Raw genomic sequence first — 27,855 nt, 5'->3', positions numbered from 1 at the left:
CCAAAATAAATTGAAGGACCCAAAGTGTTTTTGAATAATGGATAATCTACTTGGCTCAGCATTTTAGTAAAATGTGGTTGAAGTACTGAGGATATTATTCTTCACCCTTTGGAATTTTAGTGCTATTCATACCTGAAAACTGGTACTTTTAGACTTCTTTTTTTCGAAAACATGAAGTATTTTGGTCATTGCCGTTTGTCACAAGAAAATTGACTAAGTGCCACAATTGAATTTGTGCCACAAGAAAATTGAATATTTGCCACAATTGAATTTGCGCCCAAGAAAATTGAATAAGTGCCACAATTGAATTTGTGCCACAAGAAAATTGAATAAGTGCCACAATTGAATTTGTGCCACAAGAAAATTGAATAAGTGCCACAATGGAATATGTGCCACAAGAAAATTGAATAAGTGCCACAATTGAATTTTTGATACAAAAAAATTGAATAAGTGCCATAATTGAATTTGTGCCACAAGAAAATTGAATTAGTGCCACGGAAAATTGAATGTAAATTGTGCTCACAAGAAAATTGAATAAGTGCCACAATTGAATTTGCGCCACAAGAAAATTGAATAAGTGCCAAAATTGAATTTGCGCCACAAGAAAATTTAATAACTGCCACAATTGAATTTATGCCACAAGAAAATTGAATAAGTGCCATAATTGAATTTGTGCCACAAGAAAATTGAATAAGTGCCACAATTGAATTTGTGCCACAAGAAAATGAATAAGTTAAACTGATTAGTTAAATCTGACAATGTTTCTGTAAAAATGCAAACATTAGCTATCTGTTGATTTCCAAAAACAACCACACCTTTAAAGGAAAGTTTGGTGCCAAATGATTTTAGTTTTTTTTTGCTGATTCTTTGCTGGGATCTTTTTTGTTTTAATTCAGTAGTTTTAGTCTACTACAAAAAGGTTCAGAACTACATATTGATGGTTTCATTTAAGCTTAAAGCACATTTAGTAAGCATAACTAAGAATATAATATAGTGTACATATAAATAGCTTTTATAGGTAGCACACATAAAAACAAAAACTACTGCATGGGTTTTTTAGACTCTGGTTGTATATTCAGTTTAGATTTTTTGTAGTATCTAGATTTTTTTATCTTATTTTTTTGTATTTGTATTTTTTTTTTCGTGTTTGGCCTACTACAAGATACTTTTCGGAATATGAGTTTATTTACTGTACTAGAATCACCCAAATTCTGTAAAAAATACTTATTGAATCTTAAGCTACCAACCCCTAAGCCTTCTAAACGGTGAAGTGTCATGAGCGCTTTGCTTAAGACAAAATATATTTTGGACATTTGCTCATTTATAATTAAAAATAATAGTTATTAAAAAAAATTATAATTAAAAAAAAATAATATAATAGTATTACTGAAAAGCCCGCCTGCTGTTAAATAGAAGAAGAAGAATAATTATATTATCAAAAATAAAAATTTCTTGCTTAAACTAGCCTACTAGTAAATATTATCATTGCATGTTAAGCCGTCTAATTAAGACCTTGTTTTTCTTTTTTCAATTAATTTTCCTTTTTCTTGATCTAGAAAATGAACAGGTGTCAATTATACGCCAACCCTTAAAGGCAAAAGAGGGCACTAAGAAATATATGATTTACATGAAGGGAAATTGATTAGATTTTCATTGATGATCCATAAGAAAATAGAATTCACGTCATTTTAAATACATTCCAAAAGATAATTCTTTTATGAGTTTTTTCCAGTAATCTTATTTAATTAGCTTATATCCTTTTTTCTTTATAGACCTATATATCCAACCATATCCATTCAAAGAGAAGATTGGGGAAGGGAGTTGCAACACCACCACAGCCATGTTTTCTTTTTTATGTTATTTACGTTTTTTTTTTTTTTTGCAGAAATAATGTTGGATATGCATCCACTTGTAACAGTGTTGGGCAAACTGCTGGATACTTTTTTGGATATGTTCTGTTTATTGCATTAGAATCACCTGAATTCTGTAATAAATACTTAAGGAGTGAACCTCAAACTACTGGCCTGCTGACGCTCTCTTGTGAGTCTTTTTGTATAGTTCATATTTAATCACAAGACTGCCTGTCAAGTCATATGGCATTGTTTAAAATAAGATTTTTATTAATGAGAACTATGCCAAGGCGAATTTTTGAATGCCATTTGAATTACATGTAATCTTTAAGAAGAATTATTATTTGTTTTGGTCTGAAATTTGATAATGATATTAGGCTAGCAGCATGCCTTCTAATTCAATAATACCACAACTTTCAAGTAAATGTTTTTTTAAAATACTCGAAAAATGAGTAAATTTTTTTACTTATTATAATGATATTAGGCTAGCAGCATGCCTTCTAATTCAATAATACCACAACTTTCAAGTAAATGTTTTTTAAAATACTCGAAAAATGAGTAATTTTCTTTAATAATGTATATTATCAGCTGTTACTCTGTCTATGATTAAATTTATAAAAATAGGTCTTTTTGAACTGAAAGTAAGGAGTAACATTTAAAAACTTAAAACGAACAGAAATTATTCCTTATATGAACGGCCTCCCCCTCCTCAATACCTTTCTCTTTAAGCTGAAGCTTTTAGTACTTTAAACAATCTTCCTATTTTAATTAAACCGTGTGTTTCGGAACTGTTCTAACAATTTTAGATAAACAGTAAAACTTTCGCATAAAGAGCAAGGTATTGAGAAGGGGGCAGCCCCTCCATATTAGGAATAATTTCTGTACGTTCTGAGTTTTAATGTTGCTCCTTGCTTTCAGTTAAAAGAGCTTGTTTTATTTTAATTTAATTTCTGATAATTTTTCAGATAATGCCTGTAAATCTAGCTCACCTCCCCTTCCCTCATAGAAAATTCTTCCGTCGAAATTTCCTCCCACGTAATATACATTCCCCCGTAAAATTCCCTCCGGGCAATTCCATCCTCACTGAAAATCCCTTCCCCCGGGTGAAATTTCTTGCAGGTGATTCACCCTGAAAAATTCTTCTTAGCACACTTTTATTTGAAAAAGAATAAATCCAAATATGCTGATCTAGAAAAATCTGAAAAAATCAAAAAAAAAATCTTTAAAAATCAAATATACTGATCTAGAAAAATAGATGGAAAAATCTCCCCAGTGTAAAATTCCCCCTGGAAAGTTCACCCCTGGAAATTTCCATCCCCATGGAAGATTCTCCCAGTGGAAACCCACCCCAAACACAAAATCTCCCCCCTCCCCCCTGAATGTCTGTATAAATGTTTTTATACTTCCCAATAACAAATACTGTGTACAAAATTAGTAATTGATAGATTTTTAATTTAGTTTGTTTTATTTATTTATTAATGAACAAAATATTTTATTTGTTTAAAATGGTTGGATTTCGTAATATCCACCGTAATATATAGCACATGGTGGCTGGCGTTTACCCCCCCCCCCCGAAAAATGCACCCCCGCGGAAAATATCCCCCTGGGGAATACCCCCCCCCCTCCGGGTATATACCCCATTGGAAAATATGGCTTTCCAAATTTGAGAAGTTTATTTGTTTTTTTTTTATTTCCGTAGGGGAAAGGAATTTTGGTACTTGCGTGTAAATAAAAGTTCAAATAGGGATAAAATCCTTTTAACAGACAGTGATGATGATAACAGTGATAGAAATTCACAAAAATACCAGATATTTCGGTCACATATACAGTGACCGTCATCAGTAGTAAAACTTAAGATAATGTCTTCCACGGGGACTTAATCCGGTTTAAAACAAAATTTCGGACCCTTTTCAAGCACTGATTGTTCTTGTATCTTTAAAGTTCTTGATGAAAAATTAACCACACCTGGTCCTAGAATTGAGGAAGGTATTACCGCATTATTTGTTGATAGTTTCGAAAACTTTTTTAGCAGTCTTTCTCTGGAAAGGCGAAAGTCATGATTGAAGTGATTTTTTCCTGTTTGTTGAATAAAACAAAAGTCACTTACACTAACCTTTTTTTATATTAGATTTTCCAGGGAAAGTTTATCTCTGACTATTAAAGCTTTTTTTTGACTTTTATCCTTGATAATGCGATTTAAAGTCTTTAAATGTAAGCTTCGTTCAAACTTTTCTTCCTTGAAAGTGCCTAAATGTAGATTGAATTTTAGTGAAGGTGGCACAATTCTCATCTTCTTACATCGTAGAAGAAAATCCTGTTGGTTGATAACATTTGCATGTTTTTTCTGAGTGTTTAAATATTTATGCACAATTTTGGTCAAATCATCCCCATAAATATGACGTAGATAATTTCGGAGACCACACTGCCTTTCCATGACGATAAATAAAAGTTCAAATAGGGATAAAATCCTTTTAATAGACAGTGATGATGATAACAGTGATATCATCATGTGATCAGTGATGATGACATCAGTTTTACTACTGATGACGGTCACTATATATGTGACCGAAATATCTGGTATTTTTGTGAATTTTTATCACTGTTATCATCATCACTGTCTATTAAAAGGATTTTATCCCTATTTGAACTTTTATTTATCGTCATGGAAAGGCAGTGTGGTCTCCGAAATTATCTACTTGTGTATTAGTACTTGTATTATGCGCCACTCACTCAAGTTTACGCTGTGTAAAATTCGAGAACTCGCCAGTTTTTTCGTTAATCTCTTCGTTACCTTAGAAATAACTTTGGGCTATAGATTTGGATATTGGGGGGGGGGGTGGTAAAGAATAGCGGGTCTGCATGCAAAATGTGTTTGGTACAAGTATTTTGCATATTAGATAGATAGATAGAGAAGTGTATTTTAAAGCCAAATATACGGCCATGAATATAGTAAAATAACATAAATGAAAAACACAAATAACATCAACTGTGATTTAGCGATCATCATAAAACACTTAAATGAAACACTACACCATTAACCTAATAATAGTACTTAATTCTTGGAAAACGGCCATTGAAAAAAAAGAACTCTTATCACTTGCAAAAAACACTTAAATGAAACATTACCCCCCCCCCCCCTTATATGCAATTACCCCCCCCCCCCCTATATGCAAATCTATAGCCCACATTTGTTCCTAAAGTAACGAAGAAACTAACAAAAAAACTGGTGAGTTCTCGAATTTTACACAGCGTAAACTTGAGTGAGTGGCGCATAATACACAAGTACCAAAATTCCTCCCCCCTATGGAAATAAATAAATAAAACTCAAATAAAATTCTCAAATTTGAAAAGCCACATTTTCCATTGGGAAGGGTGTATTTTCCGCGGGGGGCTATTTTCCGGGGGTGTTTTCCGGGGGGGGGGGGGTAAACGCCGGCCACCATGTGTAATATAAAGTTTGTTTGTAAAAAATAACAGTATTCCTAAAATACTATCTTAATAGAAGTTAAAATATTACAATTAAGAATTAAATTGTTCAAGACAGCAAGAAGCCTAGGTTTGCTTTGATGTTTTCGTAATTTGTTCCCAGTTTGTGCGTTAAAGATTGCTTACAGTAAAATCAGGGTCGTATTCAGTTTTTTTTGCGGGGGGGGGGAATACGAAAAAAAAACTATAAGAAAACGCATAAAAAATTTGTTTATATTCATTTTTGTTACGTTTTTAAGAGTCAGAAAAACATTTTGGTGGGAGGAGGGGGGACTCAAACCCCCTAACCTGCCTGGATATGGCCTCGAGTACAATTATCTATCCTTATATTGTTAATGGGTACGCCATCTGGACAAGTAACTTATGTGCTAATTATTGAAGAATCCGGACTATTCAGAATAAAACATTTTTTTCGGGTATAGAATACAATATGATTTATTGGCTAAAATAGCACAAAAGCTATCATAAGCACGTCAGAACAATTACAATAATAAAACAGATGTTAAGGGATAAACATCAAATAAAAAATTCAATCAATTGTTAAAATGGGAATCAAAATGTGCTAAAAAAGCACAAAAACTACCATAAGCATGTCAAAACAAATACAATAATAAAACAGATGTTAGGGGATAAACGTAAAACGAAAAGTTAAATCAATTTTTAAAATGAGAAACAAAATAGGGGACAAAAGAGTTTTTGTACCCCATGGTCAACATTTGGGGACACAGGTCCAGTTGGGTATTTGGAGCCTTACGAGCATTGAGTCTTGTATTAGAAAGGATTGGGGGATTTTCTTTAAAGGGAGGGAGAAAACGTCGATGATAGGCAGAACTAATTGTGACAAAAATTCATGGTAAGGATATCACGTCTTGACTCCAATGGGGTACCTTCAAGTCTAGCTACACCATCATCGTATCTAATATAGAATGTCCCCAGTATAATTTTTACTGCTCTTTTTTGACTACCTTCAATTTTAGAACATTGGTCTTTAATCAACCCATGATGCGAGATAGGGCAAGCATATTCCAGATGTGGTCTTATATAAGAACAATACGTAATTTTAAGGTTCTGGACTGACGTAGAGAACTTTCTGAGAAGGGGGACAGGTTTAAGGAGAAAACTACCAGATTTAAATAAGTGGGAAATGTGGGAGTTCTATTTAAGGTCGTTGTCCAACTGCACACCAAGCAAATTAACCGTATTTAAATTTGGTATGCAAAGGTAATTATTGATAGGGGGTATATTTTTAAAAAAAGAGAGTAGCATGAAACTGCTTTTGAGTATGCTTAAGTTGAGTTTAACATTGTCAAGATCATTCTTCAAATTGTTAATGAGTGAGTCGAATGTAACATTCAAAGTTTGACAAAGATGTTTGACAAAGGTTCAGTAATGTCAAATCATCCGCAAATTTAAAGTCCACCTTGCTTTCTGTAAGGCAAGCAATATCAATCTGGTTTTTGTCAAGACTAATTTTTAGTTCATCTATTTTATTTGCTAGTGACCTTACATTCGCAAGAAGGATTCTGGGAAATGAGTAGGAAGGGGAGCGATGTATCATACCAGGGTTTCTTGATTTGCTATTGGATACTTGTTGTAGATTCTTGGGTTCTTTTGATGCAAATAACGGGACTGAGGAGATGGACTGATTCGGCAATTGAAATGAGAGGGACCTGGAACGTAACATGGAGTTCTTCTGAATGTGTTTGTTCTCAGGGGGTGCTGGTATGATGGAGGAGGGATGTACATTGGCTGATTTAAGACAAGCGGCATGAGATTCAAACTCATAACAGGGACTGGCTGTCTTTGCCAGCCCTGCATCAACAGATGTGTATTTTTTCGCTCCCCATTTTTTGGACTTCGCAATCCAGTCTTTGCACGTAGCTTTCTTCATCTACAGAAAGTGAGATGCAAATTAGTGCAACAATTCATGAAACAAAAGCCATGAGCAAACTTTTTACACAGAAATTCGTGAGGCAGAAGACAACACTCATCATGGCAGCTGCCTTTAAAAAAATCCACGCAAACATGAATAAACGTGCAATTCTCCGCTTTTCTGCAGCCTCCACTTATGTGAAATCTGCAAACACGTTGCTCGGAGGTATGATCCGTTGTATGAGTCTCTTCATCTGTAAAAAGGGATTGAGGATACTTTAGTTCAGTCTGAGTGGCTTGACTGGTAACAAAGCTACTGCATTGAACAGATACATCAGTACTGGGACATTTTGAGCCGGTCTTATTATCCTGGTTTACGCATTTTTCACAGATAAAAAGAAAGAATCGTCCCGAGGGCTTTCGCAGGGTAAGAACTATGTCCGCGTCAATTGCAGCGCAGGTCGCATGCATGCGGTGTAAGCATTGATGACAATCGAATGACGGGCTGTCTTTTGTCGTTCCGCCGCATATGAGACAACTCAGGTCAGAACTTGAGTGTTATTTTCTTTCCACCGTTATATTTACTACAGCATCCATAAGTCTCGGTGCTAACGTCAGGAGAAGCTGGTGATTTAGTCAACTCGTTTTTACTCGGGAAAATAGTATTCGTTTTACATTGATCGTGGTTTTTCTCGTTTTTATTTGGCTGTTTTGGACTGTTATTTTTCGACTTCAATTTCGTTAGGACACTGTTTTTTGGAGAACCTTTTTGCGCAAAATTTACGTACACAAAGGTCTTCTTCAAGTCATTTGAGTACTTAGTTTTTCCACTAAAATGAGACCATTTATTGCATGCTGCCTCTTTTGCTGGTTATTCTTTTTGAGCAGATGCCGCAATGTTCAGGATCCATATCACAAAGAAAGAACTATCTGCTATGCACAAAGAGCTCAATCCTCTAAGTTAATTAAATCTCTTAGTCCAAGTCTCTGTAGTTATTAAATCCCTGAATCCCCAGGGAATTTAAGTAGCAAAAATGTAAATACCAGGGAAATAAAATAATCCGCTTATAAATGTCTCTAGAAAAATCATGCAGGTTGAAACCTTATTTTATTAAAATGTTAATATCCAAGAATAGGGTGTTCACACAACGAACTGAAGACTTTCACCTTGTTTTGTAAATTTTAAGTAGTGATCAGTTTCATGATCACCAGTTGTTAACAATAGTATATCAATGTTTGAATTATGTTGTACCAGCATATTTCATGGATATATTTTTTACTAAATTCTCACTGTTATTTGCATCATGCTAGGAATGCCGACAAGCTAGTATATGAGAAAAGAAGTACAGCGAGGTCCTGTAATAGATGGACTGCATAAAACACCTCATTTGTTTTGCCACGTGAATGTAGCGCCTCTGGAATAGCCTCCCGGACAGAATTAGGGAATCTGAATTGATTTTTCCATTTAAGTCCTAGGTCAAAAACTTTCTCTCTAGTTGTGCTGCAGGTTGAGAGCAGGTTACTGATCAATTTCACTATTTTTGTTGCTGTTTTGATTATGTGATTTAATGAATCTATTGAGCCACGGTGCTTAGATCATTTGACCCTCCAGTAGTTACTATATGTGTTTCGGTTGTAGTAGTCCAAAAAGTGGTATGTTACATATTATAGATTTTTGCTGTTGAATGGAAAATTCAAAACATGTTTTGGATTTTTCAATCTTTATTGACGAACAATTACTTGTACAAAAAATACCTTTTATCTACTTTTATCTACTTTTCAAGTTAAGACACAGAATTTTTGTATAAAGAAAGTTCTGTAGAAAATTCCAATTTCTACATTTTAGAAAAGGAGATATAAAACGCTCATGTGGGGACTTGCCTCTCCCCTCTTCCTTAAATTTGACAAATACTTTTTAGTTAATTTTCATTTAAATATATCGTTTCCAATATTTATTGAAAAAAGAATTGAAAAAAAAAACAAAATTGCCGTGTCTAGATTTTGAAAAACAGATTTTGACCCACACACATCCCCTATTTCGGGAATTGACGCAGTGACACGTAACTTATTTTGTGCTAAAGAAGGAAGAGGATGGGATTCACCTACCTGGGGCTTGAATGCCTGCACATTTAAGTCCAATTTATGAGTCACATAATTTTTTTTATAGGGGGAGGGCTTTTAAACCAGATAACCCTTCCCCCACCCCCTGGAAACAGCCCTGCTGCAAACAACACCAAATTCTTAACATCAACAAATACAGAAGAGGTTTTTACTACAAAAAAAAGAAATAACCAACCCCACTCCTAGCTTACCAATTTAAACTCTTTTTTTTTATAGAAAGTAAAATCCTCTTATAGGCACAGGTTTTTTTTTTTTTTTTTGGAGGGGACAATAATACAAAAATATTTAATTCAGTAATTTGAACAAGGAGTAGCCAACCTAGAAATGTGAGGAAAATTAGGATTTTGGGGTAGGGATCTAGGTGCCCATTCTCCTCTCCCGTACCTCCGTGTTTTTGTTACTTACCAACGGAAATATAAACCACTTTCTAAGATGACTATTAATTTGTGTTGTTCCTGACTTTAAATTGCAGATTTCTGTTTCAAAACTACTAACCGCTTAAACTGTGTTGAACCAAACATATCTAGCCACAACTTTCTTTTTACAAAAAGTGGTAATTTTCTTACATTTGCAGCATATGAATTTGCAGTAACAATTAATAATTAATTAATATGTTTATATTAATTGTAATAATTAATAATAATAATAATAATGATTATTAAAATATCAAAAATTATTATTTAAAATATTAAAATATTAATAATAAATAATAATAGTAATAATTTGCTGTAATTTGCAGAAATAATTTGCAGTAATTAATTAATTTGCAGTAATTGCAATAATTTGTCCTTTTCCAGCTGACTAGTGGCACTTTTCTAAATAGCATAAAATGGCTTATATCTACTTCTAAGCGAAGCCCCCTGAAAAGCAAGCAAAACTCCCCCAACTGTTTAGCTGAATTTTTGATCTTTTTTCGTTGCTTATTTTTTTGAAATTATAGGAAAGCAAGGAATAGTCATGCAGGAAATTACAGAAAATCATGCAACTTGTCTAGTCGTAGAATTCGATATTGAAGCTTAATATTGGTGTTCAGAGAACTGTTTTTGGAACTGGCAATTAGCAATGTGTATATTTTTTATAGATTTGAATGACCTTGTGTCGTGAGCATGCATTTTTGAATTTTCCTACATCTCATTAACTTTTTTTTTTATTAAAATTTTTTCTTATAGATTTGAATGACCTTGTGTCATGACTATGTATTTCGAAATTTCCCTCCATCCAACCAAAATTCCCAACAAAGTTTTTTTGAATTGTAATTGACCAACGTGCATATTTTTGGTTGATTTGAACGACTGTGTGTCATGAGTTTGTATTTGGGAATTTCTATACACCCCAACATCCCAATAAAGCATCTTTGGAACTGGAAATTTCCAACGTGTATTGATCTGAATGACCTTGTGTCATGAGTGTTTTTCGAAATTCCCCAACATCCAAGCAGAATTCCCAATAAAGAATTTTTGGAACTGCAATTTTCCAACGTGTAAATTTTTTATAGATTTCAATGGCCTTGTGTCATGAACATGTGTTTCGGAATTTTCCTACATCCCAACATCCAATTAAAACTAAAAAAATTATTTTTTTTTAAATTGGAATTGTTCAACAAGTAAATTTTTTATAGATTTGAATGACCTTGTTTCATGAGTATTTCCCTACATCCAACCAAAATTCCCAACAAACTATTTTTTGAATTGGAATTGTCCAACGTGCATAATTTCGCTTGATGTGAATGATTGTTTGTCTTGAGTATATATTTTTGAATTTCCCTACATCTTTGTCTTGTAGCATAAAAACATGTTTTTAACTTAAAAAAATATTCAGAAAAATAATATGATCAGATTGCCTACAAAAGGAGATATCCCGCACTGGTTATTTGCGAAATAGCTTTGTGAGACGCTATACCTACATTTGGTCCTGAGAGATTTTGGTCTAATTGTCTCCCGAGGGAAGTTTTCCCTGAAAGCCTCCCTCATTTAAAAGAAAGTTCTACAGACACAACTCTAGGAAGAAACCTTAATTGGTTGATTGAGCTTTTGTTCGTTGTATGACTCCTCTCCAAATTCACCTAAAGAAGGATATAGCAGTTTTTGGATTGTGCGCAAACATGCACACATGTGCTTTTTATCTTTCTCTATTCTTTTTTAAAGCTTAAGGTGATTGTTGGTTTTCTCATATTTGGCTGTTTATGGAAAATTAGGTCTTATCTATACTTTCTACGGTTCTCAATAATGAATTGGCAAATTTTAAACAATTTTTAATACAAATTATTTTTGAGATTTCTTTTTGTCATAGTGTTTCTGTTCTTTAGATATATTCACTTTTCTTCACTTACTATTTCCTTTTCATTAGTGATAGGCAAGTCAAAGCAAAAAAAAAAAAATTAGAAAAATTAAATATAAAAATTGACCATCGCTCTACAAAATCATATCAAAATCAGCTCATTGATTTTAAGCTAAGGAAAATTAGTCCACAGAGCCTATTTTTCATAAAATAATTCTTCAATAACATGAGGAGGAGGAGGGATATCCGCAAGAGGAGGGATTCCATTTACTCCTCCTCTCCTGGAAGACATAAATTCATCTCTAGTAAAGAGCCCTGTAATGGGCAAAATAGTGACACTTTTTTGGAATAAGAATTCAAGATTTCCTCAACCTTCCCTTCTTAGAGTTTAGATCAAAATCCCCTTTTGAGGCATTGGACTCTCTATCCTTTCAAATTCAGCTTATCTGGTTGAAAAGGCTTGGTTTGTCTTTATAATTATGTGACTGTAATTAAGTTTTCCAAAACTCTTTTTATTTTAATTTTTTGGCCTTTGTATCTTATATTTGTAATCTTCATATTCTTCTTGTTTTTAGCGTTCTTGTTCTTTTGGGGAGTTGTATTTCTGATCACAACAACATTAGTGTGGTTATTCAAGACGGAAAATGAATCCAATGAAGAGTTAATTGAAAACGAAAAGGACCATGAAGAAGTTGAACAAGAGAGAGGTGTGAAAGAGACCTACAAACTTTTATGGCACATCATCAAACTACCCAGCGTTAAAATCTTAGCTGTTTTCCTTTTAACCTGCAAGGTAAGAGGAACTCTTTTGAAATGACTCCCTTCATGACTAAAACCTTCGGTGAATACAGTGTGAAGGGAACCTACAAACAAGAAGTATCTGATTTAGTTAGGGTAAGACATTTAGTTAGTCTGCTTTCCATTCTGTTTCAACTACGTATAGATGCCATCACCTGAGAGAATTAAAAGTTGGTCCTCAAGAAGTACATTTCTGTGAAAAGTTTTCTAAATCTCAGCAACCAACTTCTACTACTACTAATAACTTACTACAGCATCAAACCGCCTGAGAGAACCATAGTTGCGCACGCTCCTCTTCCAACCCTATCCAGTAAGAGCTTTAAATAAACGTCACAAATAGGGATAAGTCCATTTATTAAACAGTGAAAACAGACAAAAATCTGGATATTTCAACAACATATACAGCGATCGTCATCTGCAGAAATACTAATACATTAAAATTAAAACTAATATATGCTTATATATATTAGCTTATATATATGTTTATATATGCTTATCGCCTTATGCTTATATATGCTTATATAAGCATATAATATATGCTTATGTGGTCCAAATATTCAAACTTTTGTATCTGTTTTCATTGTCTAATAATCGGACTTATCCGCATTTGAATGTTTATTTGTTCCTTATAGAAAGGAAGTGTGGTCTTGGGAAAAATACATAATATTTGGTATTACGTTGAAAATAAGTAAGAGGTTTCCTTTTTACCCCCTTCCAGGTTGCTTCAAATCCTTGTTCACATCTTCTTCTTAGCCTTTCGGAGAGGATCCAGGCTTTGTTGTTGTCAGATGGATAGTTATCTTTGGCAACCCGTCATCCCTCGTTTGTAAGACAAGGCCTAGCCAGGTTCAACTACTACTACTTACAACTCATTGCAGCACCAAGCCGCCTGAGGCAAAAACGGATTCGCGCGCTCCGCCTCCACTCCATTCTGTTGAAAGCCTCCTTCTTTACACTCTCGCAGAAAGTTCCCATTTCCCTTAAATCTTTCTATACGACATTCTTCCACCCCAGCAGTGGACGACCTGCTTTCTGTTTAGCCCTAAACAGTTGGCCGAAAAAAACAATCTTTGGAAGTCTGTCACCCTTGCTATGTCATTATTGACCTAGAAGGTAGCATTGAGCCAAACATTTCGCGTAGCTTAATGTGTGATGCATGATCAGTCAAACAAGTAGCTCAAACTACCTCAGAGCTGTTCCTAGAGTTGATCGCGGTGCTTGGGCAAAAAGTAATGACGGTGGCCCCTCCTGACTGAAATATAAGCAGAAAAAGCCAAATAAAAGTAGAAATTTGGATCAAAGGGGCAAACCCAGAGTTGCGGCGTCTCCCTTCCAGTCACAGTGCCTGTGGTGGTCGTCCTGGTTGCCCCCTGTCCCTTAGAATGGCTCTGAACTACCCTTGCACGATCCCTCTGGTAACATTTAACAAGTTTTTTTGCCTTTTCAAACCGCCCTTCAAACTGTTTTTTTGTTTCATGAAACTGTAATTTAAATTGTTGAAATAGCGCTGCCTAAGTAAAGAGCAATGTGAGCACAATGTTTTTTTTTGGGGGGGGGTCTAGACCAGGGTATTTCGTATCGAAGGAATTGTCGTAAAAACTTCGAAAAGGGCTCATTCCATTGGACATTGAAAGGGCTAGTGCCCTTTTTATATGTCGAACAGGATTGGAGGGCTAGTAACCCCCCTACCACGCCCACCATTTTCCCAAACACATCCAATCAAAATTTTGAGATAGTCATTTTGTTCAAAGTAGTTGAAAGGTCCGGGAAGTATGTATTTGAGGATGACAACCCCCCCTACAACCCTCAGGGCAAGGGTTGTAAGTTATGCCACGTATGAGGTTTATATAGAAAGGGTGATCGTATAAACTTCGGAGGGGGCTTATTGGATTTCTAATGAGAAGTTGTAGGGCGCCTTTTCGAAATTCAGAGCGATGATACCCCCCCCCCCTCCCACACACCTCGTTTTTTCCCTAAATGCATCGAATTTTTTAGATAGCCATTTTGTTCAACGTAAATGAAAGGTCCAGAAATTATGCCTTTGAGGATTACAACCCCCCAGAGCCCTCAGGGCAAGGGTGCTAAGTTATGCCCTGGAGGCATATAATGTATATATAGAAAGGATGATTGTATAAACTTTGGAGGGGGTGCTCATGGGATTGACAGTCAGAGGTTCTGGTGCCCATTTTAAGATTCAGAGTGATCGAAGGGTGGATACACCCCCCCCCCCCTCCACACCTAGTATTTTCCTGAAATGCATCTGATAGAAATTTTGAGATGGCTGTTTTTTGTCGTAGAAACTTCGAAAAGAGCTCATTAGATTGGAAATTGGTAGGACTAGTGCCCTTTAAATGGTCGAAAGTGGTTGGAAGGCCACTAACCCCCTCCCACGCCCACCTTTTCCCAAACACATCCAATCATAATTTTGAGATAGCCATTTTATTCAACGTTGTTTTAACTTCTGTAAATTAGGTCTTTGAGGATGACAACCCCTTTGTTTTTCACGTTTATTTAGGTTTTTGTTCTTTGTTTTTTTTAGTTTTTTTTTTAATTAGGTCTTTGTTTTTTCACGTAATTGAAAGGGCTGTAAGTTATGCCCTGGATGCATGTGAGATTTATATAGAAAGAGTGATCGTATAAACGGATAATATTACATATAGATAAGACTACTACAGTGACTACTATTAGAAGTACGCCTAAGTGCTTGAAGGTGAAACTTTCAAGAAATTTTTACGGGGGAAGATTAACTGAATCAGAACACGTCCTCTGTCTTCAGGTTGTCATAAGGGGGTGACAGCAATGTCTTAGGATCAGTGTTGTGTGTGAAGTTGAAACTAAGTGGGGTTGTTGCGAGGGATTTTGAACTAACCAACATAAAATATTTGTGTCCTAATGCTAGTGCTTTCACTCATACTATGGCTACTGTTACTATTATTACTACTTCTATTACTATTACTGGCACTAAAGCTTAGGCTACTACAATTAATACTAGCTGCTACTACTACTACTACTGCTATTAAAAGTATGGATATTAAGGCGAAAAATTTGGCATAAATAGAAACAGTATGGAACTAAATCGAAACACACTATGCCCACACAGGTTGTCAAGCGGACGCATCAGAAATGCTTCAAACATGGTTGATGGTATTCATTCAGCTGAAACTTTCACCCATTGTTGAAGGGGATGTTGAAGAAACAAAAGGGTCTATTCACATACTGCTACTAGTGCTGCTACAGCTATCGCTACTGCGAAAGCTAAGGGTATTAAGGTGAAGCTTTTAAGGAATATTTAGGCCGATACTAAAATAAATCAAAACAAGCTATGAGTGTGTGGAATTTCAGAAAGGTGACTAAGCAATATCTGAAGAACAACTTCTATTATTAATTTAGACCTTTAAGGGTAAGATGTGGGGATTTTGATCTAGCAAGAATGCACTATATTTATAATTTTAATGCTACCACTACAGTCAATGTAACTAATGACATTAAAGATATTAAGATGAAACTTTTAGGGAACGTTTAGGAGTTTCAATTAAAGGAAAAAACTCTATGTATGCAGGTTTTCAAAATGGTATATAAGCAATATCATAGGTAGCACTACTCTATACTAGCTAGAAATATCATTGGAACTTTCAAAGGAGCTAATTCAGTTCAAAATTAAAAGTTCTGGTGCCCATTTTAAGAGTAAGAGGAGATTGGTGGGCAAGCAGCCCTTTTCTCAAGCCCATTCATTTTCCAAACGCATCCATTCAAAATTTTGAGACAGCCATTTTGTTCTGCATAGTAGAACGGTCCAGCAGCCATGTCCTTAGGGATATTAGGCATATCAACCCCCCACAATTATGTAATTAGCCCATTATTCTTTAAAGCCAAATGTTGCTTCAAAATAAATCAAAAGGCATTGTATTTATGGTTGCCAATAAGACACCTCAGCAATATATCGAGAACGGCTGGGGGTATGAAGTTGAAACCTTAGGGGATACTACTATTACTACTTCTGCTCTTACAGTTTGAATAAATAAAAAGAGTGTAAGTGTATCCAGATTGTTAAAGAGCATAGATATAATCTTTTGGGAAGGATATTAAGTTTTATTTCTCAGGTCAACTTCAGAAGCTATAAAATTAGATTAAAAGTACTATTTGTGTCAGGATTAGAAATTATTGAAAAATATTCTCCAGCATACAAACAGCAACCCATACTACGGATTCTTATAGAAAAAAAAACTGAAAAGATATAAAATATTATTTTCTCTATGAAAAAGACTATGTCAATAAAGAACAAGCAGAAATTAATTTTTTTAAAACTTTCCACAAAAAAAGTTTTTCAAAGCAAATTAAAGAGGTCCATTAAGCCAAGAGTGAGCAAAAATAAAGTCAAATAATCTTCCAGGCGCAAAACTAGCACAAATCACTCTCAATAAATAAATGAAACTCAAAACTTACAGAAATTACAAAAAATGCCGAATCAAGCTCAAAACGAGCAAAATTTTACATGATTAGAGCTGATAACCCCCATACCTTCTCAAGACCAGAACACAATTTGCGCTTTACTGAAAACGAAATGCGTTTGAAATGTTTTCCCTTTTTTACTTTCATAAATAAAAAGATATCACAACTTTATGGAATAAATATCAGTATATGTCAATTAAACAGACAATCCAGGGTCGTTTTTTTATTGCAGCAAAACCCAAACTATGTTTTCCTGTTTTTTTAAGTTTATTCCAGGTTATTACTGTTATTCCGAGTTTTTCCTGGATTAAAAATCGTTTTTTTGTGATTGTTTTTGTGGTAGTTTTGTGATAGTTATGGAAAGATTAATCAGTTAATCTTTTAAGCGTTAATAATCCCAGGTTTTTCCATCGTGATTATGGATAGTTTTTTTGTGTGGGAGAGAGAAGGATTTTTTGAAAAAACACATAATAACCAAAAAATTATCGCTATCTCCTCTAAAAAGGAAAGCTTGTCCGTAAGGGAGGTAGAGAAAACGAAATCCTTAAAACAAAAAGAACACGTTTAAATATAAAAAAAAAATTATTACTTTACTTTTCCTCCGGGAACGTCATATCAACCCCCAATAAGTAAATAAATCATTAAAAACTCATATTCTACAAAAAGCAGTTCCTTAATAATTTTTCTAAATATATGGGGGTCTCCAATCTCGCTAGTTAAACTATTCTATTCCCGTTTACCTCTAAAATGAATATAGAAAACATGAAGGGGAGAAAATGCCTCTAGGTACATAGAAGTCAACACCATGAACAGTAGATCTAATGCACAAGACATCACTGAAACAACAAGGAATATTTTCTGTTGAATATTTTTGTTTTTGCTTATTTAATTATTATTATTATTTATTTTTGATTCACACTATACAGAGATATAATACGTAAAGTAACTGAAAAATATAAATGTTTTTACTTTTATATCTTTAATAAATCAAATATTATTAACATATTGATTACTAAATATTTTTTTTTACTAAATATTAAACTGACAATGCACATTCATTTGTATTTTTTTCAGTAAAGTGCAAATATGTTTCATGCCCTTGGGAAGGCATAGGGGTTTTGAGCCCTAATCGTGTTAATTTCTGCTCGTTTTGAGTTTGACTCGGTTATTTATTGTAATACCAGTTCGTTTTGGGTTTCATTTATTTATCGATGCTGGTTTGTGATAGTCTCATGCTTGGTAGATTATTTTATTTTTGCTCATTTTTGATTTAGTGGAGTTCTTTTCTTTTTTTTGAAAAACTTATTTTGTGGAAAAAGTTTTTTTAATTAATTTCTGTTCGTTTTATATTGGCATAGTCTTTTCAGGGAAAAAGAAAATAATACTTTAAATGTTTTCGTTTTTTTTAAGACTTTATAGTTTGGCCTGATATTTGTATGCTGGAGAAAAACCTTCAGCAATTTTTTAACAACATACACCCTTTTAAAAATCTGGACACAAATAGTAGTGTTTAATTTAGTTTCATACCTTCTCTAGTTGACTTGAAATAGAAAACTTGATTCCATTCGCAAACAAATCTGTTTACTTTCTTTGAGAGCTTGGATACACTTACGCTATTTTGGTTTGATTAAATTTCTTTGAGAGCTTGGATACACTTACGCTATTTTGGTTTAATTAAATTTTAAGAGCAGAAGTAGCCCCGAAAGCTTGAACATAATACCCTCAGTCGTTCTTGGGATACTGCTGAGATGCCTTATTGGGAATTAGTATTAACACAGTGCATTTTGATTTAATCTTAGGTAACATTCAGTTTTTAAACATAATGGGCAAATGGGAGGGTGGGCGTGGGAGGGGGATTAGTTGCCCCCAATCCCTTTCGACTATTATAAAGGGCTTTAGCCCTTTCTATTTTTAATCGAATGAGCCCTTTTTGAAGTTCTTACGACAACTCCTTCAATACGAAGTGCCCTGGTCTAAAAAAATAAATAAATAATAATAATAATACATTGTACCCGCATCGATCTTTACTATAAAAATGTCAAGCCTTCCAATCACTTTCGACTGTTAAAAACAGCACTAGTCCTTTCAATTTCCAATCGAATGAGCCCTTTTGAAGTTTCTACGAGAACGCTTTGACTAAAAACCTTATATGCCCCCAGGGCATAACTTACAACCCTTGCCCTGAGGGCTGTGAGGAAGTTGTCATCCTCAAACACATAATTTCCGGACCTTTCAACTACGTTGAACAAAATGGCTATCTCAAAATTTTGATTGGATGTGTTTTGGGAAATGGTGGGCGTGAGAGGAGGGATAGTTACCCTCCAATCAATTTCTACTATTAAGAAGGGCACAAGCGCTTCTAATTTCAAATCAAACGAATTCTTTTGGAACTTTCTAAAATATCGCTATCTATAAAAACCCTATCTGTTCCAGGGGCATAACTTACAACCCTTGCCCCGAGGGCTCTGAGGGGGCTATCATCCTCAAAGATCTAATTTCTAAAACGTTTAACTATGTTGAAGACAATGGCTATCTAAAAAATTTTGATTGGATATGTTTGGGGAAAAGGTGGGCGTGAGAGAGGTGTTAGTTGCCCTCCATTCACTTTCGACTATTAAAAAGGGCACTAGCCCTTTGAATTTCCAATTGAATGAGCCCTTTTTCAAGTTTCTACAATAAAGCTTTCAATGAAAACTGTATATGCCCCAAGGGCATAACCTACAACCCTTTCTCTGACGGCAGTGGGGGGAGTGTCATCCTCAAAGATATAATTGCCAGTCCTTTCAACTACTTTGAAGAAAATGGCTATCTGAAAATTTTGATTGGATGTGTTTGAATAATTGGTGGGCGTGAAAGGGGTGTTAGTTGCCTTCCAATCACTTGTGACTATTAAAAAGGGCACTAGCCATTTCAATTTCCAATCCAATGATCCCTTTTTGAAGTTTCTACAACAACGCTTTCTATAAAAACCTTATATGACCCCAGGGCATAACTTGCAACCCTTGCCCTGATGAATGTGGGGGGGGGGGCTGTCATCCTCAAAGACCTAATTTCCATAACTTGCAACTACGTTGAACAAAATGGGTATCTCAAAATTCTGATTAGATTTGCTTGGGGAAAATGTTGGCGTTAGAGGGGGGTGAGTTTCCCTCCAATCACTTTCGACTATTAAAAAGGGGACTAGCCCTTGGAATTTCCAATCAAGTGAGCCCTTTTCAAGTTTTTACAACGAAGCTTTCTATAAAAACCTTATATTACCCCCATGGCATTACTTACAACCCTTGTCCTGAGGGCTGTGGGGGAGTTTTGTCCTCAAAAACATAATTTCCATCTGGAAATTAACTACGCTGAACAAAATGGCTATCTTAAAATTTTCATTGGACGTGTTTGGGGAAATGGTGGGCGTGGAAGGGGTGTTAGTTGCCTTGCAATCACTTTCGACTATTATAAAGGGCACTAGCCATTCCAATTTCCAATCGAATGAGCCCTTTTCCATGTTTCTACGAAAACTCCTTTGATACGAAGTGCCATGGTCTAAAGGAAAAAAAAAATACATTGTGCTAACATCGTTCTTTACTTAGGCAGCGCAATTGCGCTGCCTATGATTCAGTACGTTTTATCTTTAATTTAAGCTTTCTCTACGAAACTTTCCTGCTGAAGCTTTGATTTTATTTTCTTTTGTATGTTTCCAAAAATATGTAATGTTAAATTGGAGGGAGGGGGTGACTTTTTAAGAATTTGAAGCTAACCTTGGTGCTCTCGCAAGGAAGAGAGTAGGTGCGCTACATGAACGTATCGAGACTATCTCCCTTACACTCCCCTTACACTCTCTTACACTGCTTCCTTACCTAGAATTTATTTTTTCATATTGAAGAGTTAAATTCTTATGTTTGTTACACCCGAATTATAAATGTAATGAAACCCTGTTTTAACACAAATGGCAAATGCACAACATGTTAAATAATGGACCCAAAAAGCAGGGCTTGTCCAAGGGGTTGTAAAAACTTAAGTAGCACAGCTCAAAATATGAAGAGACAAAAAGAGGGTGGTGGGGAGGGATAGTTCCTTACTATAGACAAGGCTCGAAGTTAATAAAGTGCTTTACTATATTGAGACGAGTCAATAAATTCATTAAGGGGATTCGAGAATTTAAAGAATCACGTTGGCACGTCGGGCGGATGAAGGATGACAGATTGCCGAAGATTGTTCTTTTCGGCCAACCATCTAAGGCTAAACGGAAAGCAGGTCGTCCCCGTCTGGGGTGGGAGGACGTCATAAATATAGATTTAAAGGAAATGGGAACTTCGTGAGTGGGTGTAAAAAGGGAGGCTTTGAATAGATTGGGGTGGAGGAGGAGCGTATGTAGCTGTGTTGGCCTCAGGCGGCTTGGTGCTGCGGTTAGTTGTTAGTAGTAGTAGTAGTAGATTAGGATTGATTAGGCGGTTTCGCCATAATTTATAGAACTTGGGTAAGAGCTGCAATTAAACAACACGAAGCTAATAGAACACCTATTTTACCGGAAATCTTCGAAAAATAATCTAATTTCTTTCAGTTTGTGCTGAATATTGAGAAATTCAATTGTAATGAAACTTACATCATAAGAAAGTTGGATTTTTTTCGATGAAACAGAGTAGAATTTTCTTTTTAAGTTCAAAAAAGGCAGTTCGTAAAAATGTTCTCGAATACCAGCTTGAAAAACGCTGAAATGCCATTTCAGCGAATGTCATTGAAATGGCATTTTGTTAAAAGAAATGTCATTTGATTAACCCTGCCCCTTCTTAAGTTGCCATCCCCTTTGATTGACAGACTTACCGACACATTTTTACTATCTTTTCAGTCAAAATTCATAGAGAAATCATAAATTATCAATACCTCTTAATGATAACTAGTCCACTGGGAGAATTCACTAACAGATCCTTTGTCTTTGAGACGGGCAGCTGACGTTGAGACCCTTAAAATGACTTTTTAGGTATCATATTCTAACTTCTTCATTCATACATTTGTGTGAAATATGAGTTTCAGCGTGCAAAAAAAATTTTCAGCGTGCCTTTACCCAGCGTACTGGGTAAAGGCAAGATTGATCAGGCGGATAGCTTCTCTTGCCTAAGTTATATCATATGTAAAGATAGTGGTTGCACTGAAGATGTTAAAAGTAGAATAGCGAAAGCCCAGGGTTTTTTCCCGCTGTTGATTAAGTGTGGAAGAATAGGAAGATAAGTCTTCGAATCAAGGTTAGAATATTGAATGCAACAGCGATGACTGTGGTCAAGTTTGGTTCTGAAATGAAGGTGCTTGTTTCTAGAGGAATTGTCGAGAGGAATTGAAACATTCTAGAGGAATGTTTTCTATAGGAATTGTCTATGGGTAGTTCCGGGTACCCGCTAGACAGATTGTTTTGAAACAGTAATCTGTACGAAAAATATGGTTCCATTCCGCGTTCTAGGGCGATAATGATAAAAAGGTTGTGGTTGCTTAGAGGCGTTTTACGAATAGAAGATTATGGGCTGCCAAAGATCGTCCCTCTCACGCCATCTATCTAGGACCAAACAAAAAGAAGGATGCCCTCGAATGGGGTCAAAGGGCTTAAAGGAATTGGAAGTTTTTGGGAGGGGGCAAAGAGGAAATCTGAATAGTTTGGGGTGGAGGAAGAGGCGTAGCTGTGTTAATCTCTGGTGGTTTGGTGTTGCGATTTGTTGTTGTTATTAGTCATAGTAATAACGAAGTAATAACTAATTATAATAATTTGGCTTAATCACCTAATAAATAGATTCTTCATTGGTGGGAACATTCATAATGTCACTAACTCACTTTTTTATCATTTACTAGTACCCGTCAACACAAAAAAACATATACTCACTTTGTCCACAGAAAAGATTATATCAAAAATCTTTATCCAATGTTGAGGGTTTGGAATGCACTTCCGTTGGAAATATTGTGACTATCACGGTTCAAAAGTAGATTAGACTGCGATTTCCACACTAGATCTTGTTAGGATCCGTTTTGAGAATAATTGTTATTATATTATCTGTTTTTGTAAGGTTTAGTGCGACAAACTTTGTAAAGCTTACCGCGTTTGGTAGTAACAAATCAATAAATTTTGAATATCTACCTTTGTAAAGTTTGAATTAATTGTATTAAATAATTGAATAATTAATTGTGAATTTTATGATTAGATTGGATTTGCAGCAGCCGATGCCATTACTGGTTTGAAGCTGGTTGAAGAAGGTGTTCCGAAAGCACATCTAGCTTTGCTAGCCATTCCACTTATCCCACTGCAAATTATACTGCCTTTTGTTATTAGCAGATACACCAGTGGTCCGATGCCTATGAAGATTTTCATGAAAGCCTTTCCATATAGGTAAGTAATTCTATGGAACTTCAAATAATTATAATGATAGTTTAGAACCACTGTATAAAGATAATTAACAGTAACTTCACCGCAGACGATTTCTGGCTCTTCATTCTCGGTGCGTACAAACAGCTCCTCCCACATACTCTTTCATTAGTGGGTTATTAATGTTAGTATGTGTCAGCGGTCCAATTACCCTCGAACACGTATTTTGGCAGAAACTTTCTCAAAATGCCTTATAAACTAACTCGAGACTTCGAAACCTACTTGTAATTCCTAAAAACATCTAATAACAACATTGCACTTCTAATTACCGATTTTCATATATGTATTGAAATATATTAATTTAAAACTAGTTTCTTTAAAATTTAGTCTTCCAACGTTGAAGCCAAGTTTAGCGTTCAAGAGAAATCTGACTTGTCTACCCGTGAAATGATCTAATGTCGCTTAGGTTTTTACGTTCTCCGGAGCACTCGCACCTCGGTCCGGGTTTTTATAATGGGTGAGATAGGGGACGATCATACTGTCTATTATTTATATACTGTGTTTAGAAGTAGCCAAATTACGTCATACAAAAACAATATTTATGAATAAACAACACAAAATTAATAACATAAATGAAAAAAATCCTCCCTCCAAAAAAAATAAATGTGAAAGCTAATGTTGGAAATTTTAGAGGCAAAAAGTATTGTTAAAGCTTAACTGTCTAATAATAACTCATTTATTTAATTAATAAAGCTTAACTAATTAATTCTGCTTATTTATTTTCAAGGTTCAATGTGACAAAATTATGATGCTTCCCTAATTATAATTTCGAAACAAATATTTTCTTAAATCTGAGAAAATTATTGTTTTAGGGATGAATAGACCTGAGACGGGTTTCTGGGGGAAAAAGGTTTTATTTTGACGTCCTTGATACTTTAAATTTCTATTCCTCTTTCACCTCTTCATCAACAAATTTACAAAACTGAACGACTGTCCTTTTGAAGCCTTCTGCAAGATTCATACTAGCTCATTGGCATAATAATTAATAATAATAACTCACTGCAGCACCAAGCCGCCTGAGACCGACACATCCTCCTCCGTTCCAATTTATTCAAAGCCTCCTCTTTACACTCTCCCACGAAGTTCCTATTTACCAAAAATATATCCTTACATCGTCCTCTCGCTCAATCCGAGGACGTCCTTCTTGTTGCTTTGCCCTAGACGCTTTGGCCCAACCATGTTTATCTCCATAAAAAAAATGATAAGAATCATTTAATTGTAATGACTGTGAACACACGAGCTTAAACCTGTATAGTAAATAATTACGCAAGTTCTGTGTTCAAAAAATATTCCATTATACTAAGATAATTTCTCAAAACTAAATGAATCAATGTAAAAAGTGATCAAACTGAACGTTAATTTAGAATCCTAATTCAAAAGACGACGTAAAACAAACCTGTCTTGAATAAAAACAGCCGTTTTAAGCTTTAAAAAAATCACATTGTATCTATCATCGCCATCTATTTCCCTTAAAGCCATAGGAAATTATAAGTGCCGCTGAAAGCAGTTTTGTAGAAACATTTTTAAGTAAGGTTCTAGCTTACTTTTTTTTTTTTTTTTTTTTTTTTTTGGTCACGTCTGGTGTTGGGTAATAATGTTATTTTATTCATTTTCATGACGAAAATCTTATATTGAAAATCAATGTCTCATATGGATAAATTTTGCTAGGTGCTAGTTTTATTTACAGTACAAAGGACAGTGAAAAGAGGTTCTGCTTTTTGAACTGGTTCAAGCGGAAACTTACTCAACCATATATATAACCATATATCTTTAAAAATGGAGAATTCACTTTTTAAAGAGACGAACCTCCATATACAGCTATCGGGTTTTTGATAGTATTTAAAATAAAATTGCGAAATTTAAATTGTAGTATTTAAATTGCCAAATATAAAAGAAATAAATGGCGCAAAAAGTAAGCTAAAATATATGGCCTTAAACGGCCTATTAAATATCAGCCTAATTTTTGAAGTTCTAGCTGTTTTTGGGAATGAAAAGATTTTTAAGGTTTGAAGATTGAAGTTCCAATTTACCTTAAATCCTTCCTTACGACCTCCTCTCACCCCATTATGGGACAACCTGCTTTTCTTTTGGCCCTAGATGGTTGGCCAACAAGGACAATCTATGACAATCTGTCATCTTTCACCTGCAGAAAGTGCCCTAGCCATCTCAGCCTTTGCTAACCTCATCTCAACCTCAACTCTCGCTATAGGCCTAGAAACTGGAATAGACCCACATTTTTCGTACAGCTTACCATTGAAAATACTGTCAGTCAGACCCGCATAAAGCAATACGTAGACAACAATAAAACAATGTTGACAACAATAAACGTGACAAACAATGTTGACAACAATAATAAGACAACAATAATAGACAACAATAAAACCGGCATAAAACAATGCGTAGACAATTTTTCTGGATAATATCTAACAAATCCTCTTCAGTCTTTTGAACTGTTCACGTTTGAGAACTATACTTGACCACCCTCATCATTGTAGCTTCCAATATTCTAATCTTGCTTAGGAGACTTGGTTTGCTGTCTTGTTTATTTGTTATAACGATTCAGCGTGGCAACACTGACGAAAATGTTGCACCACCCTAAAAATTTCATAGTTATAAGACAGCTAAATGAACCATCTTATAAATTTGCGGTTTTCTAGGTATGGAAAGGACTAAGATTTGTCCAGGGGGGGGGGTTTTGTGTTAATGTCCTTCGGACTTCAAGGGAGATAATTGGTTTAATTACTGAAAGTTTTCAGTGAATGCATCAGTAAATGAAAAAAAAAAATAGCTTTCCTTTTCTATATCAACGTATAGCCAAGCTCTACTAGGTTATATACCCAAGCTAGCTAGGTTATAGCCAAATTTATAGCCTAGCTCTACTAGGTTATATGGCCAAGCCAGCTAGGATATAGCCAAGGTTATAGGTTATAGCCCAGCTCTACTAGGTTATACAACCAAGCTAGCTAGGTTATAGCCAAGGTTATAGGTTATAGCCTAGCTCTACTAGGCTACAGCCAAGCTAGAAAAGCGTTTGCTAGAAAAGCTTTACTCACAAAGGGCAGAAGGGTTTCGTTTTACGCTCAAGAAACTTTAAGAGCAAGCCAGTAGAGCTTGGTAATGTATTGATACAGTGACAAATAAATTTCAGTTTTTCCTATCCCTGGCCCTCTTTCATTTATCGACGTATTATCATGCTTATTCGACGTCGTCATTGACATATTCTTCTCTTATTTTGGATTTTGTCACACGTGAAGAGCAGCTTTTTCCATAAAATATGTTGGAGCGAAATTATCGAACACCATTCCGCTGGAAATAAAAGATTCTGTTTAGTTCCAACTACTACTAATACTAACAACTCACCGTAGTACCAAGCCGCCTGAGGCGAATACAGCTACGCACGATCCTCCATCCTAATCTGTTCAAAGCCTCCCTCTTTACACCCTCCCAAGAAGTTTCCATTTTCCTTAAATCTTTCTTTGTGATTTCCTCCCACCTCAACCGCGGACGACCTGCTTTCCGTTTAGCCCTTGATGGTTGGCCGAAAATCAAAGTGAATATAATTACTTGACAAATCAAGAGAAAAACTTTTTGGGAAACGAGTGTAACTCTTAATGCCTACACCGAGTCTTCACCCCAAAATTAAAGTAGCCCCTAGCCGAACTAAACACATATGGGATAGTAAAAGAAGACTTCTCTTTTCTTAGAATCTAGTGACTCCTCACCCTGTCCCTATCCTCCCCCTCCCGAAAGAATTAACATAAATCTTTTTATTTTTGCAGACTTGTGATGGGACTTGAGTATGCTATGTTAGTATTGATGACACCTTGGTTTAAGAATAGTGATGGTAGTTTCCCATCATATTATTATATGATAATTGTTTTCAGCTATGCACTCCATCAGGTATGAAATGTTATAATATATTGTACGTTATTTTAATCATAATGGTTATTAGCCATGCTTTCTGCTAGGCATGAAATAATCCTGTCAAATTTATAAAGAAAAAATGAATAAAAATGATGCTAGAAAGAAGGTTGAAATGAAAAAAATATAAACACTGACTAAGAGTGTTGACAACACTCAACACTGGCATTTTTCTAAAAATCTGAGTAACACTACGCATAATTCCAAAAATGATTGTGGTAGAATAGAGCTCAGAGTTTAGGATTAGTTTCATATTGGTGGATAAGTCTCGTTTTTGGGAGGAGGGGAAATATTCTAGGACAGGGGGGGGGGGGGGGTTTGCAGTATTATTAAAAAAAGATAAAGTGAATTAAATTGAATGTTGGGGGTAAAAAAATAGACTTCGATAAAGTCTAAATAAAACAGGATACAATTCACATACAGTAAATCTGTTAAGGAAGAGCATGCTCCTAAAGTAATAAAGGGGGTCGAAATGTATTTTTTTTTATTCCCAGGAGGTGTTATTTAAGGAAACGGGAGGCTAGAGGTGTAACCCCACTCTTATATTTTGGATATACATTTTCCTCAATTAAAAAAAAAAATTGAGACCTAATAGGTAAAAAAAAAGAAGACGAAGGAAGAAAAATGAATAAATAAAACAAGTTTGCCTTTCAAGTCCTCTCTGTTATAGGTCAGGTTATTATCGAT

At 35.1% G+C, this 27,855-nt stretch overlaps 1 protein-coding gene across 3 annotated transcripts in view; it reads left to right on the top strand.

Annotated features, from left to right (window-relative positions):
* LOC148940348 (acetyl-coenzyme A transporter 1) overlaps positions 1-27,855 on the top strand; it is a 62,632-nt gene that overhangs the window by 17,791 nt on the left and 16,986 nt on the right. For all 3 annotated transcript variants that reach the window (XM_089106256.1, XM_089106257.1, XM_089106255.1), the window contains exons 3-6: positions 1,886-2,040; positions 12,182-12,399; positions 23,027-23,211; positions 27,027-27,147. In XM_089106256.1, the coding sequence (XP_088962382.1) occupies positions 1,886-2,040; positions 12,182-12,399; positions 23,027-23,211; positions 27,027-27,147 (679 nt within the window). The remainder of the gene's footprint in view (positions 1-1,885; positions 2,041-12,181; positions 12,400-23,026; positions 23,212-27,026; positions 27,148-27,855) is intronic.

This window comes from Artemia sp. Qi Xiang Cuo, chromosome 20, assembly GCF_049724085.1.
Source record: "Artemia sp. Qi Xiang Cuo chromosome 20, ASM4972408v1, whole genome shotgun sequence".
In the NCBI taxonomy this organism is placed as follows: domain Eukaryota; kingdom Metazoa; phylum Arthropoda; class Branchiopoda; order Anostraca; family Artemiidae; genus Artemia; species Artemia sp. Qi Xiang Cuo.
This window is presented reverse-complemented; position numbering and strand designations above follow the sequence as displayed.